The sequence below is a fragment of the Sturnus vulgaris genome, chromosome 5 (assembly GCF_052056855.1).
Source record: "Sturnus vulgaris isolate bStuVul1 chromosome 5, bStuVul1.hap1, whole genome shotgun sequence".
NCBI lineage: Eukaryota > Metazoa > Chordata > Aves > Passeriformes > Sturnidae > Sturnus > Sturnus vulgaris.
Window position 1 is genome coordinate 26,203,749 of NC_142247.1, and position 19,025 is coordinate 26,222,773.

Below are 19,025 nucleotides of genomic sequence, written 5' to 3' on the forward strand. Positions count from 1 at the left end.
AAAATTGTAATTGCTGAGGAGAATTTACAGTAGAAAAAAACCCAGTAACAACAGAAAACACCCAAAACATTAAAGAATCAAATGACCCCAGACCTAGGAATAAAAGATATCATCAAAATTAATTGTTTCCAGTTAAGTTTGAAAATATTTGCAATATCCACGATATAAGCACATTCTTTTAGTTTCAAAGATAATGACACGTACTATCTTTGTTTAGATTATAAACCAAAAAAATCAATATGAATAATCTGATCATTTTACTCTCTCTTCATCAAAGAAGATAGCATTTCTCACGCTTATTTCACAGTAGTTCCCTAACCATATAGTTTTCTATTGATCTGGCTATGAAACTTTTTTTATCATTTAAAAGTCATACTTTTCAGAATTTTTAAACTCTGCCAACTAGGAACGAAGAGGATTCATCTCATTTCAAGACCAATGCTACAAAAAAAGAATTGATAAGTCTGCACTAAAATTCAACATTGCATTATTTTTATTTTATAGTAATCTCCTCCTAGTTATATTTTAAATACAATAACCTTTTAAACTTGATCTGCAGGTCCCATAAACTAGCTATCAAAGAATTTGTTTCAATACATCAGCTTCTCCAAATACTATACCCTTCTGCCACAAATTCAGCCTAAATAAAGCAATTTTTATATGAAATTTGATGGCATCAAGGTATATTCTTGGTTTACTGACAATTTCCCACTCTTGAAGTTTTGATCTGTGAAAAAGGAAATACTTTAATCCTTTCTAAAGCATTTTCATTATGTAAATCTCTATTTACAGATAAAATTTTCCCTGTTACAATCACACTATTAGTCTATTCAACTCTTATCATCAGAGCAAATGCATTGAAGTTTTACTTTAATGAATCCCATTACTACTGCAGAAAGAATCACAGGTTTCTTCCCTTCCACATCGTTACTGGTGGTCACATAATGATTTCTAATTACATTCTTTCAACTTAAAGTTCCTATTGGAGTATATTGACCACACAATGATGAAAGTAGATGTACAAATCATCGTAATTTCAAAAGCTACAATACCTAAATTCTAGGGAAGTCTGGAAATAAAAGGTTTTTTATTCAAAATACAATATTCAGGAAAAAAGTATGTTTCATAATACTGGTCATAAAATATCATAACTCTTTGTAGAGTAGTAAGAAAAAAAAATCAGGAATAATTCTGTTTATTTACAATAAACTTATTTTACTACCAAAGACAACAGCAATTCCAACTTAAACCCAAAGATCTAAAGTTTTATTAAGTTTTGTTGACAGACAAAATAAGCTTTTTTTTCTATACCTGGAATTTCTTTCTCTTCAAGACTGTATTCCAGAGATCCAAAGGAATAATTAGCTGGACTGATTGCAGGAGTAGAAATAAAACTTGCACAGCCAATGGATGGGTTGATTTCAAAATAATTGTGGCTGTGATTCATTCGGTGAAATTCCAGAGAAGATACTATGGATGTACGTTGCTTTGGCTACAAGAAAAATAGAAGTTTGGCATGAAAAATACAGAATTTTTGTATAGTTTTCATTACTTGACATTTAATAAATCTATCTATCTCTGTTTTTACTGTTTTTATTTGGCTCAAAGGTTATAGCAGTAAGAATCATTTCATATGACAAGCTGTGGTGTGTAGAGATAATTTCCTTCTAAAATCTGGATTAATCTTTATTAGACAAAATGCATGTCTTCATTCTAATCAATTTAATTCAAGATAAAATAGGCCTTTACACCCTTGCATATAAGAATTTCAATCATCTTTTGATAAGAAAAGGAGCTCTTCACCAGCTGCATTGCTGGGTACATCTTGCAAAACAATTAGAGCGCTGATGCTTGTATAATGAAGTTTACTAAATAATACCAAGTGCCCATCACTTGAAAGCCACCCTCTGCTGTTCATGCCATTTATGAATATGCCTCAAATATTCAAAGACTGAAATGTCTGGAAGCTTAAGGGAAAAGTGCCAGCTTGAAAAACATACAAGAAAATCAAACTTTTTGCATGAGTTTTCATGGAACAGTTAAAAAACTTGATACTACTTTATTTCAAATATTTACTTTTGAAGCAAACCTCTGAGCACTTAATGGTTGCATTTTGAATTGGAGAGGAGTTTTAGAGCATGAAAAACTAATTTCTTTTGGGTGGATCTACACCACCAGGTGCAGAAATTAAATCTACATAATATGTTCATCAGGTCAGCAACATTTTCATTACATGGACTTGTTCCCATTGCACTGCACTGCTTAGTAGTACAGGCATAAGCTTAGTGCTCAATATTATGGCTTTTAAGCCACAAACCACTGCTGGTTTGCAATGCCATGCTAGTTTGTTGCAGCACCCATTTGGTTCCATACCCAAAATACCCTAACCCACAATGCTCTTTGCTGCTTCAAGATCAATGACCTTAAACATTAAACGTCTCCAAAACAGAGGAGGCCCTGCATCCACATTTACAGCGGTCTGAATATTTATTTCACAATAGAGAAAAACATTTCAGGAAATTCTGCCTTGGAAAGCCGAACCTGGACAAAAATGGAAAAAAGAGAGTAAAAGATGCTTCATCTTTTCTTGTTCTAGCATGTCAGGCTTAACATGTCAGAATATTTGTAAAGGTCAAGAATTTGTTCCTTATTAGTATCAAGATCTGATTACCTGTGGGAGCAATATGATCTTCCTTGGAACATGGAACATCACCATCCCTTACTACTTAGTACTACCTGTTAAAATACAACCTATCCCAGTGGAGTAATTTTCAAATTTGTTTTTGCTCTATTTAATTTTTAGTTTACAAGTCACTGCAGTGCTTGTGTTATAAATACTGAACCAGGCTGTTTTCACTAAAAATTCCCCCTTACTATTGGAATGTCAGACAGAAAAATGAGAATTAAATCTGTATAATGCTGATTATTTCTTAAAGTTGTGTTAGGCACCATGTAAATTAACTGTGCCATGTTAGTTTAAAACTGAGAAAAAAGGGAAATTTGGGCAATCATCTGGAACTCATCTATGGTAGATTGAGCAGATTTACTTTCTTTAATAATTAAAACCAGTTTCTGCTTTGAAAGCCTGACTCCTAGGTCCTGTGAAATTTCACAGGAGAGTTCAATGAACAGGGACAGACTCCAACATCAGACACTGTGGTTGGAAGTCATTGTTTGGGATCTGAGCCAAAATAACTCTCAGATCAGACCAAAACCATTCATCTGTATTAATTAAACCTAAATGGCACACTTTTGCTAGACAATAGATTAATGGATGATGTAATTATTTCTAAAACTGAAAAATATCTCTGGTCATTTAGAAGTATATTTCTGGCCCTTTCCCAAGCAACAGTTTGCAGATTTGCAGGACTTGAACTCCTGAGTTGAAAAGGGGACACTTCTCTTAACATGAGGTGTGGTATCTCTGTTTATTTTTAAGCTGTGACAGCTCCTGCCTAAATGGGCAGCTGGAATGGTCCAGCTTTGTCCCCCAAAGCAGCTCCAAAGGCAACTGCCTTAACCTTTGTCTATTCAGGCCTCCACCCACTGTTTTGTCTGTATGCCCCTTGGAAGCAGAGTAGCAGGATCTGATACACCTTTTGGCTTTCCACTATCTTATTTTGGACTTGGGCATTATTAGTACTGATTCAGAGAAACATATCTCAATTTAATATGTCTTTCCAATCTAAGGCTTCTGCAGAGAACCTTCCAGCCTCTAGTACTCCACAGTATTACTGCTGCTATACTTCCTGGAGTTAACAAGGTCCATCTGCCAACACATGCCAATAATTTTTTCTATGTAATTAGTCAGGAATCCTGCACCTAAGCCTTTGTAGCTAACTAAGAAACTAGAGGAACTAAAGGAAATTTTTTTGCACTTTTGCTGTGTCCTGTAAAATGTTATGCTGTTAATGTACACTAGTTGTTCATTAATATATCCTATGAGAATCTCAGTAAACCAGTTTGTGCTGAGGGTATCTCTCTCAAGCACTATTTGCACAAAAAAAACAACAAAAAAACCCAGTAGAAGTGAAACAATCTTTTTTCTACAGTTAGGATTAAATTCCATTCCCGATTTCATCAGTTAAATTTCCAGCATAGCTATTTACATCTACCACAGACATTTAACCTCCCAGAGCAGTCATTTAAGATCTAGTCAATAAAATCAAGAGTTCAGAGAACAATTCACCTCACCCTAGTCCCCTTGGTATTGATTCCCTTGCCTTAATGCAGGTATCTACCATCACTGCAGATTCCTTAGGGCATCCCACCTGGCCTCCAGCTGCCATTCAGGAGAGTGCAGGTCTCCCTTATATATTCCTTGTACAATACTTGACAGTCTCCACGTGCATTTCAAAGACACCTCTCCAGCACCTCAAATGACATTAGATTCATACTTTTAGGTAACTCAATTGAATCCCACATCTGTCCTAAGCATGATGGGAGATTAGGTCTCTAAATCAGACAGAGATTCTTATATACAGAAAGGAAAGCAGAGGTGTATCAGTCCCAGATGTAGTCTCACATCCAGCTCACATCTAGAAATCTTTTCTTAGAATCTGAAGTCAAATTCCAGCCTTACTCACAGTAACCTTAGTTTGCTGATTGCACCTGCTGAAGCCACTGATTGACTACATTTACCAAGAACTCGAGATAGTTTCTGAAAAATTCTAAGATTATTTATTATATTGAACACCATAACTCAGTCAGGGGTCAAGATTTCATAGTTACGAAAAACAAACACAAAACTCTATGCCAAAGACATAATGCCTCTTTGATACTTCAAAGACAGGTTTGTCATTACATGCTTTCCTTGTACTACTCCAAAGGTCTGGATATGTTTAGATAACCCTTGTGAAATTCTGGCATACTTATGGCTTCACTTCACCCCAATAAACATGCTAAATAGCATGCAGATTTGTTCTTAAGTAGATTTTTATTCATTACATTCATGTGTTTCCTCTACTTGCTATGTGTAAATCTCTTTAATGGCTGATATTTACTTTTAAGGCATTTCTTGATAAATATTATTTCAATTGTCATAATACAACCTAGAAAACCCTACATTATCCTAAAATATCATATCAAATCAGGCTAATGAATAAATATTTTCAATTCGTAAGCAAAAATATATCAGTGCAAATCTTTAAAGATATTGCAATAATAAGATTTAAATAACTTTAAAATCAGGTCTAATAAAAATATTTTCATGTTTGGTCTGCAGTTAACATATATCAATAAAAGCTACCCCTTTTAAACTGCAGAAAACAAGAAAAGCATCAATACACATATTGAATTGCTTCTCTATTAAAAAGAGAAGTAAGGACTTAATACCTCCATTAATGGAATTTGCATACAAATTCTGTAATGCTACAATGACTGGCATGTAACACTATGAGCAGGCAAGGGATCACACAAATATTTCTTCCAACATTTAGCAGAGGCAGTAGGGCAAAACTCCTTTCTTAATTTAAGACCAAAATATTTCTTCAGCTTTGAAGTACACTCTGCAATACAAGCTTCTGAGTTCACTTTCTTTTACCTGTGGGATTTGTGTACATAGCACTATTATAGTTTTAAAAAAACTAATTTTCACAACACTCTGTACTATGGAGTACAGATGTACCCATTTTGCAGGTGCTGAACAAGGATATAGAGCTTTCCCAAGGGACAGATGTGTGGTCTGTTAAAACACTGAGAACCAATGAGCCTAAGGAAATTCTGCATTTGGCAAAACCTGCCAAATTCCAGCTGCCCTATATAACGTAGAAACTGGTTTCAGTTGCAATATATCATGCAGAAAATGTATGATAGAAGAGAGAACTGCACCTACATTCTTAATTGCTAGTTAGCACATAAAACACTGACTTATCAAAGAAAGAAAGAGGCTGCAGCCCCTTTCCCCAGGCTCATCTCAGGTATATAACATCATGTGAGTGTTCTTATGTGGCCACTTAAATCCTTCATTTTGATACCTGCCCAGAGGATTCAATTCTTTCAATTCTCTGATCAACTCACTCCTACTTCAGAAATTTTCCTTTCTCCAGCTTCCTTCCTTCCAAAATCTCATTCTATTTCTATACACTTATTTTCCCTTTCATAGAATCATAGAATGGTTTGAGTTGAAAGGGACCTTTAAAGGGCATTAGACCCAAACCCCGTGCAATAAGCTGGGACATCTTCAGCTAGGCCAGAGTGCCATCCAATCTCACCTTGAACACTTCCAGGGATTGGGCATCCCACAACTTCTCTGGGCACCTCTCTTTTTTTTGTTTTGTTCTATCTATTGTTACATTCCTTCCACACCTGCACAGTATCCAGTTAATTCCAGTTCTATTTGGTGCTCCAAAATTTGCTTTTCTGCTTTCTCTATGGTTTGCCATCAAGGTCACTCAAACAAACTCCTTCATGGTCCCAACTCACACTAACTTTACAGCCACTACATCCCTCTCATTGTCCTTGAATGCATTCAATTTTATCCTGTGCCCTCTCTCTCAAACACAACTTTCACATTACTTTTGTGGTTTCTGTCTTTTGCCTCAACATTCCAGCATACCATCTCTGTTTCTATATTTGTCTCTTTTGCTCACGTAAACTTACAGAAAAGCTCAATACATTCAAAATTTTCTCAGTAAAATACAGCCTGTGACAGGACAGTCTTCCTTGTTTTCTCCTGTCTCCAGTTTGATTTGCAGAAATCATCAGTTCTGATATATTCTCATCAGTCAATGCTGCTGTCAAGAATGATTTGATTTATAGGATCTGAGCTAAGTGATCAAGTAGCCTTGAAATTGCAAAAACTGGAGATTACAATGCATCTGTGTTTGATTTATCTATGTCACCTAGAAGTGCAGGACTACACTGAATTATTACTAGACTACTGAATCAATTATTCTGTCAAGCCTCAAAATACCATATTGAACAAGCTGAAGACACATTTTTATATGGTAATATAATTTTCTTTTTTCTCATTTCACAAAACTTTATCTTATGACAACAATTAAAAATAAAATATAGGCAGTTTCAGCACCCATCTCGACATTCTTGATTTTACTTGTCAACAATTTAATTAAGTTTAAGAGCAGAAAGCAGAAAATACACAGAGGCTGGCAACTAATATATCCCAAGCAGCCACAACAGGGAGTTTGCAGGATCATGAGATTAAAAAAAAAAAATTAAAAAGAAATAAAAAACCAATGCTTTCACTGTTTTTAACTGTAGATCCTTTACAATACTAAAAGCATAATGCATTCTAAAACTAAATTAATTTTTAATGACATCATAGCATGAAAGTCCTAGCAATTTCTGTTTGATTGATTATGGATTTAGAGAAAGACACTGCTTGCATCCTGCATGAGCAGCAAGTGCATACTAGTTTAGAATAATCTCATGGTCCCCCAGCAGCCTTGGATCATGCCCCTGTCAGTGACATGCTCAGGAATGACGTGGACTCGGCTCTTTTGTGTAGCCTGTGGTCAGGAAGCTGTGCCGTGTGACTGTGTCCATACAGACACCGAGAGCTTCCTGCTCTCCTCCGTGCACATTATCCTAGCTCTGCCTTAGAAGCCCTGCACTGGAGTATGGAATTAAAGGTCACAGGGTTGCTGCCCCTTCCACCCATGGTCTTATCTCAGATGACAAATCACACAGGAAATAAATAAGGGAAAAAGTTGATCCCCTCCCACTTTCTATTTTCCTTGCCTTCTACTTTTATCTTAGTTACAACCATATTGCAGCTATGGGTTCTGAGAAGCAGCAATCCTGAATGCCAAAAACTGCGACACCTTTGGAACGGTTTCCCTCCTTGATAAATGTGACCAGATTTGAAGATCCACAGTTATACCTATCCTGGGAAAACATTGCTTGAAATGAGATCCAAATAGCAAGAGATAAATTTCATAAATAAGAGGAATGTCTCATTTTTCAGCTATAAAATTTCCTATATTTCAAAGATTAAAATACTGTTATTTTTACTGAAACATTTGGAAAATGGATGTAAGACCATTTTCTTCAAAAAAACTCAGGTTCCAGCTGCTAGTAACATCCCTCTTTTCACATGCAGATTATGAAAATGACTGGTATCATGACATTTTTATATCATAAATTTTGAAGGGCCACAGTGATGGCTCTTTTTTCTAAGCTGCATGCTACAGACAATATGCACATGTGAAAATGTGCATTATCACATGATGATAAAGGGTTAATGAGTAACTAAGGTGCTCAAACCCCCCCATACTAGAGAAACAAATGAAAATATAGTGTAAGAATATAGTGTAAGAAACTCATCAAGGCACAATAGGTAAGGCTTTATCTTCCAAATTCTGAGTGTGTTACTGTTTCCAAGAATTTTGTGCAGTAGGGCAGGGCAACTGTTACAGATTTGTTCACACCCCTAAAATTAAACTTCATTAGGGGTCAGAGAAACATCTTCAAGGCAGAATTATCTACCAGGATTGGTGCTTGGTCTACTCAAATCACAAATCAGGCCTGACAGTGGATATGCTTGGAGAAAGAAAATTGTACACTACCAAAATTATGCCTGTGTTCATAATTCAAGCTCAGGTCACCTGGACTGTGTTCATAATTCAGCAGTGCAGATAACAGCTCTGCAGAGCTAAAGCTCATTTTACTAGCATAGATATGCCTTTCAGTATTTGAACTACCTTCAAAAACAGTTTTTCACCTGTTACAAGTTCATATAGGAAAAATTTTCTATAGTTCTGCATGATTTGTGTTTATATTGAACCAGGAATCACAACCTGGAGAATCTCTCCAGGTAAGTAACCAACTTCAACAAAGAAAGACACATGCATGCACAAGTGATATTCTAAAAACTTAACACTCTTCATAATAGAACGCTATTCTGCTTTAATTTATACTTGTGTTTTAGTATCCTGTTGAACTGTAATTAAATGCACTAACACACACTGTTTGCTGTTTTCATTAGTACCATATACGGGGTAGACGTGTTTATGTTTTCCCATTAGATCTAATTAAAATATATAAATAGAATTATGTTTTATAGTTACTTGTCAAAGGAGATCTCTTACGATGCATCTCTTCAGTAATATTTGATTTAATGCTGTTATTAAGTAGTCACAGAGTATCCATTATGCTCTAGGGATTTTTTTTTCTTTTTTCAATTATTCTCCTTTAGAGCTGTTACACATCTTCTGCCCATAAATGCCCATAAATACACCCATAAAAATGGTAAAAGAGGTGGGTGTGGGGGGTGTGTTCTGGGGGAGAGGTGTGTGTAGGAATCAGTCCTGTGAGACAATTCCAACCACAAGCTTTTTTTGTGTTTGGTACCAGAATAAAATTATTTCAAAATGTCTGTCCTATTTTCAGTCATACAAAGATGAATTGCTAACCACATCTTAACGGCATTGGCAGTACACCTCTTACTCTGCTTTTGCTCCCTTTTTTTTTCAAGGGCTATTCAGGAACCTTATTTTTTATTCAACATCATTAGAATGAGAAGACATCAAACTGTGTGCAGTAGATTTGTATGGATATTCACCATCACAGAGAGAATAATCTGAAATATATCTACATACCTAGAATCAAGGTCACTAACTGCTGACACTGACCTTAATATGCTTGCAGCCCTAACAGATACACACAACCTTGGAATCACTACGACATCCAAGGAAAATCTCCAGACCAGACATTCAAAGGATGAGCACTAAAACTACCCATCTGTGCACTGTGCATTTTTATTTTAGAGGGTTTGAGGAACGCTCAGCACTTTCCAGAACTTCATAAACACATGTACACAGGAGTGGCTTTTACCTTGGATATGATCCCCCACAAAATCATAACTCTCAGTAAAGTTTGGGGTTTTTTAAGTCTTATCTGCCTCTTGTGTTAAGCACAGACACAGCACCATGTCCAGCACCAAAACACAGCAGCAGCAGAAGTGTGCACCTGAACTGGAAGCACTATGTGCCTGCACAGCCTTTCTTCATAGTGATTTTCCTGGTTATTCCCTGCCTGGCTGAGCATGCTGTAAGTGGAGATAAGAACAGAAAGCAGCTCATAGAAGAAAGAAGGTCCTTGCACCGCCACTGTTCTGTGATCTGATTCAGAGAGTGGAGAGAATTTACTGCATAACAGCCCTCCTTTTTGTGGTAAAATGTAACAAAACAGATTTTGTGTGTGTATGTTGCAAAACAAGTTCAGCAGATGCAACACAGAGTTCTTGTGGTGTTGTGCACTGGTGAAACAACCTCCAGCAGGGATTTCACTAAGCTGCCAGAGACAGGGATGTGTCAACTCAAGCCAACTGTGACAAGGCGTGCATTTCATTTGTGAACAACTAAGAAAACCACAGCATGGTGCTAGCATAGGGGAAGAACCAGGCAGAAATAGTTTCATTGTTTCAACATGGGGAAATAGTGAAAATCCTTGAAATAGTGAAAATCCTTGAAAATCCTGTTTATGGAACCATTAGTTCTGAAAATTTATTTTCTGGAACTGATTTTCCAGAGTTTCCTCTAAGACAATTTTTGTTTGTTTGTTTGTGTTCAAAGTAATTCCTGAACCTACCTGCAAAAAGAATGATCAATGATTTCATTGGATGTCAATTATTGTCACTTTTTAAGTCAGTTTAAGGAGGCCCTGGAGCACACATCTCCTACAGATAGTCTGTCCATTCATGTCCAGGCTGACACAGGGAGTGGAATTGTCATGGTCCCTGTCTTTCCCTATGCCTCGATGAACCACATATACATAGGTTTGACAGACACACCGTGCATGCAAAAACCTGGTAGCCCAAAGAAGTGGGATAGGTCTGTCAGAGGCTACAAATGTCTTGCAGGATTCTGTTAGAACATGCAGAAAAAAGAGACAATTTCTTTTGCCTGATAATGTTTAAACTATTAGCTCCTATTATATTCAGAGATGTCTTAGCCAGATGAATGAGGACTCATAGACTGAATTGCAACTTTGCCTACAGAGGTTAAAAAAATATAAATGGGAAAGAAATATTATTCCTGTAAAGACAGCACATCCATATTGATAAGAAAAAAAAATATTATGATGAATAGATTATTGCAGATCTTAGCAATAAAACCAGAAAGAACAAGATTATGAAATTTCATCATGTCAGAAACACTGAAATTCTTTGTTCCTTTGTCCTCCTACCAGAAACTCTCTTAATAGCACTGAAATAAATTTTTTAGGAAATTGAGTTATTCACATAAAATATGGAAAATACTAATTCATGATAGATAAAATCAAAGCCACTTTTAAATAATCCACATTTTGACATCAAAAGCTGTACCTACAGTAAGCCATTTGAAACATACCTTAAAAAGACAATAAGATACCATGCAAATGTTGGACTACATTTAATAAATAAATTTAAAGGTGAAAAGTCAAGAGTTCAGTTTTATGAGAATTGGCCCAAGACCCACAAGTAAAAAACCTGGCAAAAGAAATAGTCCTGTTGGAAAAAAAAGGTGCTCTTTCTCCCTCTATGGATATAATTTATTTTTTTCAAATGGAGCTGAACAAATAAATAAGGAGAAGCTTATTAAATTGAGTAGCTAATAAAAAAAATACATGAAGCATCACAAGCATTTTAGTTTTCTTCAGGCTTTTTCCAGACAGAGAACTACAGGAACTGTGATAGAACAATACAATCACTTTCTAAAATTACAGCCTGGTAAGGTAAGTTGTATTTTTACTCTATGTACTAATGTAACTAAGTTAAAACTTGAAGGAGACTTATCTACTTGTTCTTCTACTCCATCCTATTTTGGATCCCATGTGCTGTGAGTGCACATAGTAGCATATGTCCTTAATTTGAAAGTATATTACTTTCTCAAAGTCTCCATTAACTAGCAATTCAAGAGTTAAAAACTTAGTCAGTCTCATCTGGACAATCAGAAAAAAAGAAGATCAAGAAACGCCAGATCTGAGCTAAATTCTGTTTACTTCTTTTCTGCATACATGGAACATTTCAAAAAACCTTTTTTTTAAGAGACTGACCATGGGAAAATTTAAAAAGAAGAAATGTATTTGCAAAATACTAGATCACAGGTACAAACCATAGCTCAGGTGCACAGATAAAAGAGCACACAGATCCCTGAGATACTGTTATGCCAGCCTGAGGACTGAAGGTAATAGAGGTGAGTGGCATTGTGGCACTGAACTTAAACACCTCCAGGGATGATCATTCCACCACGTGTGATCCATTCCAGTGTGTAATCACCCTTTCTGTGAAGAAACTCCCCCTTATGTCTAGCCTAAACTTCCCTTGATGCACCTTAAGACTGCGTCCTCTTGTCCTGGTTGCACAGAAACTCAGCGTTTCTCCTCAATGCTGGTAAACCACTATATGTACAACCTTATGGGAAAGATAGGTAAGGCTATAAATTAAAATAACTATATGTGTTGAAAGGCCAGACTTCCATGGCCATTCCATCCAAGCTGCCAAAGCCTGCCTGATGCAAAGCTGGCTGCTGAAGAGTTCCCTGTTCTGCCTTTACTGGCACTTTCCCGTGCTGGATAAACAAGACATGAAAAAGGGAAGGAAATGACAGCTGTTTTAAAAATCTATAGGATCTCTGGTTTAGAACTCTTAGAAATCAATTAATTTTGCTGGAAAAATGCAAAGAGACCCTGGCAGCCAGCAGAAAATTAATTATTTTGCATACATTGTGCAGCAGTATTCATTAGTTTTACATGAATGGTGAGAGGTCAGTCAGGAATAGGATCCCATTGTGCTACCCTTCAAAGAGCTTGCCGTGTAATTGAATGGAATAAAGGAATTAAATATGCAAGCAGAATGAACACTAATGGTTAGCAAACAGGACATTGCAAATATCTACAACTTCTTTGTCTAAATTCTAGAGCTGGGGTCTTGGGGGAAGGTGATTAGATAGAAAACAAAAACAAATTAAAAAATGGATACTGAAGAATGAGCATAAAATACACGAAAAAAGGAGAAGCATAATGGGATCTGAATGCTACAGCATATCCAACATGTTGTGTATTAGCACATAGACTTACAACATATATTATGCCTGTCTGCTGTTGTTTTCTGTACAGGGAGCATGCCATGTGTAGGGCCACGTGAGACACATTTTAGGAAATGTGGCAAAGTTCTGACCATATATATCACAGAGCTAGCTTTTGTTCTGCAGAACGACGGGAACACTGTGAGTCAGTAAATGGAATAATTTAAATTTGAAAATAGCTCCCCAGAATCTGCTGAATCCATTCAGAGTTAACTAGCAGGAGAACATCACCATGAAGTGTTCTGGGTCCATCTGTTGGCAATATCATGATGGAAACAGCTTTTTAAATGCTATTTTCAATAAGCTATCACACAACAGCTTGTTTCAACAATATTTCATTACCTTTCTGTTTGTTTGCCACCTACTATAAAAAACAGCTCGGAGGGAAGGAGGCATTTCAGTACTATAGACTGATGTAGGGTGGGAGGGACAGAGACACCAGAGAAACAAGCAAAATGAGAAACAACTATAAAAAAGAAAAAAATAGAAGAAACTGTAATTTTAGACCCTCTGCAATCTAGATTTAAACCAGCATGTGGAAGCTGAACCATGGTGGTGTCAGAAGGGAATAGTCTGCACCAGCCTGTCAATCGAATTATTGTGCAGTGACAGTGTCAGCCATAGGAAGCCAGACAGAAATGGCAAGTGCACCGGTTAATTACCTTTAATTCTGCAAGACCTCCTGAACTGTGTGCTCCAATGTGTACTGAAAGGAAGATTCACATTCAACACTGTGACACAGACACTTGTGCAATACCAAAACAACCTGACCTATACAACTAGGAAAATATCATGTGTCCATCAGCTTACTCCTCAAGTAAAACAAATGCCAGTGACATTCTGATGGTACAAAGCCTGCATCCACTAGCATCAGAGTGGCTCAGCTGCAGAGATCAGCTCAGCAATAAAGAACAGATGGCTGCACTTGAACCCAAAATTAGTAGGAGATGATGTACTTTTGGTTCACACTAAAAAAGTTTCACAATTAGTCAGTTCAGCTGGTTGTCCGAGTTAGCTTTGGCACACCTAATGTCATGGCTTTTTAAACAAGGAAATAGATCATCTCAAGGTTTCTTCTGATTTATCCCATGATCCCACGATTCTAAAATAAACTCCTCTATGCTGATTAACTCTATATTACTCATTCAAGTTCTAACATGTGTTTACTTTGAAGTTTTGGTTTTAAAGAGCTGCACGCCTTAAAGAATTATATGGAGCCCTCAAGTTATACGCACATTATGCATCTTTTTTCCCAAACAGTATTAGAAATATGGATAGTTAGGAAGGATGGAAGTTCATAAGCAATACTATATGGGAAAGTAAAATAAAAAAGATATGAAACATTATAAATTCATGCAAATGGAGATGCAGAAAGAAGAAAGTAAACTGAAAAAGTAATATGGAAATAATACTGATAAAACCAGAACATAACCTTGAAAGAAAGGTAATAGTATGCAAAAATACAAAATACTGCATAAGGACTTCATTCATTATTAGCACTATAATATGTATAGATAGTTCTCTGCACATTTGGGGTCATTCATAAAATATTTTATCCTCTTCTGCTCTTAAGATTGATTTTTAAGAAGATAAAGTATTTTGTGTTCTGTTTGCATCTTTGACCTACTCAAATGTGGAAAGCCATAACATCCTCTTAGAATACGTGCATCACAGCCTGCTATTAAAAGGAGAAATACAACAAATAAGAGGATGCTTATGGTGAGCACCTACCTGAGGACGTATGACTTTCACTATGTTTTTAAGTGCAGTGTCTGGTGATGGAGGAGAGCAGTCAGGTGTTGGGCCTGTAGAGCTGTTTCTATGGTTACCAGATCCTGGTGTGGTAATTGCTACCTGAGGCGCATTATCTGTGAATAAAAATAACATCTATGTGAAATTACAAATACTTCGTGTATTTTAAAATAAAAGAGAACTTTGAAAACAGAAGGTTGCTCAGAACAGTATTTAAACTTACAAAACCTAATATAATTTAAATATATTTGAAGGAATATATTGCATATCTACACTTAATTTTTTAGCCCATACACTCATTATGTTAAGACAAGATACAGCATTCTCTCAGTACCTAAACAAAATGAGGTGGAAAACAAGCACAGATATTTTACTTTCATTACCTTGAATTACTGAGTGTGAATCCAAATATTACTGCTATAACAGGGGTGACTTGAAAGGGAGATTTATAATGCAACTGCTAGCTCATCCTGTAAAATCCTAACACATATGACTAAGCTCGACATGTTATACAAACACATACTAACTTAGAATATGCTAACAGCCATCATTGACAACTTTCCTTAACATTGTGATCAGCATAACTGGCCAGCAAGGAACAATTATGTGAATATATGCTCAATTTCTCAGGTAAAATTTGCATTCTCTCTGCAGTAGCTTCCTTTCCAGCAGTACCTCAGCTAGATAACCTACAGTTGGCTTAAAAATACCTGCACACCTGTATGTGTGTGGGAAACTGCTCTTTGGACCTATTTTGCTGTTAGAATTTTATGACACTGTGAAGGACCATTAAAAAGACTTAAAATATCATTCTTACCTTCTCTAAATGTTCTTAATGCTGTTTAATCAATGTAAAGCGAGTGACAATCAGATCAGAGGATAGAGAGGACTATGAAACAGCTTCTCAGCTGTGAGAGTACCCAGTCACTGGGATGATTTTGCAGAAGGCAAAAAAATCCACATTACTTCAGGCCTTCAGAATTGTATCAGTAATGAAATGCTGGGAAAAGTTCCATTTCCTGTGCACAATTATGTTGCTTGTTACAGTATCTGTGAATTTACTGAGCACCTTTGTGTGTTGCAAAGACGTGCTCCACGCTCCTAAATGTGCTGTTACACCTGAAGCTCGGCATCAAGACAATGATGCCAAATCTCATGTCTGTGGGCCTCAACTGACAGCCTGTAGGGTTCACAGAAAAAAACTTTATTTGTGATTGTGGTGGTTGTCCAATATGTGCTTCCACTCTGTGGACAAATCCACTCCAGAAAAACCCAAACATCAATAAGCAAAAGTAGCTCTCTTAAGCTGCAGAATTTTTGCCTTACCAACTTCTACACACATGAGCTCCTCCCTCTGCACAAGTCACAAATGCCTCTTTGAAAATCATGACAGAAGCTTCTCTCTCTCAGCCCTACCAACCTGAAAGCAATCTTGCAAGGGTAACAGAGATATTGAAAGGAAGGAAATACCCAGTCACATTAATAGAGATAATACAGGATAAAGGGGAATAATTTCCTATTCCTAAACCTGGTAGCCTTTCCAGCTTACAGATACTTTCACAGCATGAGTGATTCTAGGAAACCTGCAGGATTCTCCCTGCAGAAATGCTGTGTAACTGAATGAGGTACTAATAAAAGTTTCTAATCAAATACAGATTGACAATTTATTCTTCTAAAACAAGTATCAGGTTGGAATGTTTCACCAATATTGATACAGCACTTAATGAAAGCATCAACAAAAATTCAGATGGCAGATTAGCAGACATTCAAAATTGAGACATCCTGTAGATAACCTCAGATTTTACCTGATAGTGAACCCTCCCTGTCTCAGAAACAGGAAAGTCCAACTTTTTAAATAAGTATCTCATCGAACTTGCCAGTCCCAAAGGTGTGCAGTCTTGCCACACAGATGAGTTCTTCCTAGATCATCAGAAGTGTGCACAGAAAGCTTGGATCAAAAGTAATTCATCTTATAAAGTAATAAATGTGTGTTAATAGAATGTATCAAAACAATTTTTACATTGCCTTATAAAGGAAATGAAAATGAATTCTCACAATAACATAACTGACATGGAAGAATTTTGATAGCATTTCAGAAAGCCTTTAAGTCTCTCATATTCTTTCCTGCCTGACCTGGTGTCTAACTTTAAGACTGTTCATATGCACCATGTAAATGAGTATTCTGTGATTTGAAAGCCCAGGTCTTCAAAGGAGGGATAGGGAATTGACAAGAAGAGAAACCTCTAAAGCCTTGCAATATTCTGAAAATCTCATAATAAGGACAAAGGCTAGACATGAGTAACACCTTAAGCGAGCTGAAAGTCTCAGCCTCTTTTGCTCCAGACTATGAAACAGCATCTTCTTTCACTCTATGGACAGATAGAAAATAACCAATGAACCTCCCTTAATGAGGAATCAGAGAGTTGCTCTAAGAGATCCCTGCCCTCTGTTCGGGGAGACACCAAACAAGAGACTGTCAAGAAATGTGGGAATAAAGACCCCATATATAGGAAGGTAAAAAATGAGTTCTAGAATGAGAAATTCTCCACATGAATCCAGCTAAGTGCACTTAGTGCACTTATTTACTCACTGGTGTGAGAAACAAACAGAATGATTGTCTGCGACAAACAGCTAAAGCTATAAAGAGCACAAACTTCTCCATACTTCAGCAGTCCCTGCCTTTCTGTCACTATTCCCTGTGAGCCTGTGCTTAGCACAACTGCCCTTGAGCTATTTAGTACATGAAAGCCTTGCAAGTGAAATCAGGCAGTCTTGCAGATGCAGAAGTATCTTAAGGATAGATCGCTCAAAGGATACATCATGAGGAATACTGACTGGTGTGGATGCTAACAAATGCAATTGTCTGCCCACCAGTTTATTCTGTTTCAAAACCTTGTCAGCTCAGTTTAACCATACTTTAAATATGCAGAAGAGGGCAACAGGAGTCAAGTTATATGAGCAAGGTTTTGGTCTTTGCATAGGAAAGAGTTCTTGTTGACCCTGTTCAGTAGTAGCTCACTGAAGGCCAGGTTTTGCTCCTTCATACAGTCCCACACGGGTGGCATTGAACTGACTGGGAGAGCCATTCTTGAAAGGAAAATTTATTGGAAGGCATACAGGAGGGGGAACAGGGCTGTTACATACCCCACTAGACAGAGCTGAGAAAAAATTCTCTAGCTACAATGTGTGAATACAACCATCACCAATTCAGCAACATACACAATATGCAGCAATCTCAGAAAAGAGTTGTTACAGTCTTTCTTTCCAAGCAAAATTAAGCAGCAAATAAAAAAAAAAAAAAAAAAATAAAAAATCATGTTTCTAGAGTCTAAAAACAAAACTTTGCAAAAAGAAGCTATACAATTTTTAAAAAATAAACAGCCCAGAAAAAACATCCAATTACTCAGTATTTCACGCCTTCCCTTCTTTCCAAGGGGCTAAGTGTCTGACATGTAATGGATTCTTGTAAACAATTTCTTTATTGTGGACAGCTGTTTATTTTCACAGTAGGATGTTCCCATTAGGCAACCAATAATGATTTACTACCTGGGTCTGCTCCATCAGAGAGAGAACAACACCATCAAATTAGTTCCAGCAACCAATTTGTTGGACTGGTCTGTTTATGTATACAGTACTTATAGTTTCACTAAGAGTATCTTTGAATATATTTTGTTTGGAATTAAATTATACAATAATCATGTTTTAATTTTCCCTGGTGACAAAACTAAAGCAATTTTTTTCCCTCTTCAGGTAACTATAATGGCAACACTGCAAGTTTCAGAAAAACATTTCGTGTCAAATAAAACTTGAAACTTAAGAAACTACCAAATTTACCCAGGAAAGATTAGCTCTCATACTGAATTTCTGATAGGTGCTACAGATGGGGCCAACAGGGAAGTGTTTACAACTATCATTCTCTTCTAGTTCCTGGCTCATGTTGCAATAATCTAGATGTTTCTGTGTAAGTCAGATAACATCAGGCTCCAGGAATCATCTAGCAGCTAAAAACTAATGAACTACAGTGTGCTCTAGCAATATTCCTTCCTTCCTCCATCACACACGAGAAGTTGTCACAAGGTCTATGTAATTGGAGCTTATTCTGATTTTTGAAGATGCTTACTGAGGACTTGACATTCTCTATTTTCTTTATTTCAGTGCAGAAAAAATAGAATAGAACAAGGAAAATATATGAATGTGGCCTTTTAGTATATTGTAAGAGCAAACTAAGGTGTTATTCTAGGACTA

The 19,025-nt window shown here is 36.6% G+C and overlaps 1 protein-coding gene across 11 annotated transcripts in view; it reads right to left on the reverse strand.

Annotated features, from left to right (window-relative positions):
• The window catches only part of ANKS1B (ankyrin repeat and sterile alpha motif domain containing 1B), a 405,789-nt gene that overhangs the window by 254,056 nt on the left and 132,708 nt on the right, over positions 1 to 19,025 (reverse strand). For all 11 annotated transcript variants that reach the window (XM_088165098.1, XM_088165094.1, XM_088165099.1 and 8 more), the window contains exons 11-12: positions 14,760 to 14,896; positions 1,312 to 1,492 (exon numbers count right to left, since the gene is read on the reverse strand). In XM_088165098.1, coding sequence (XP_088021224.1) covers positions 1,312 to 1,492; positions 14,760 to 14,896 — 318 coding nt within the window. The remainder of the gene's footprint in view (positions 1 to 1,311; positions 1,493 to 14,759; positions 14,897 to 19,025) is intronic.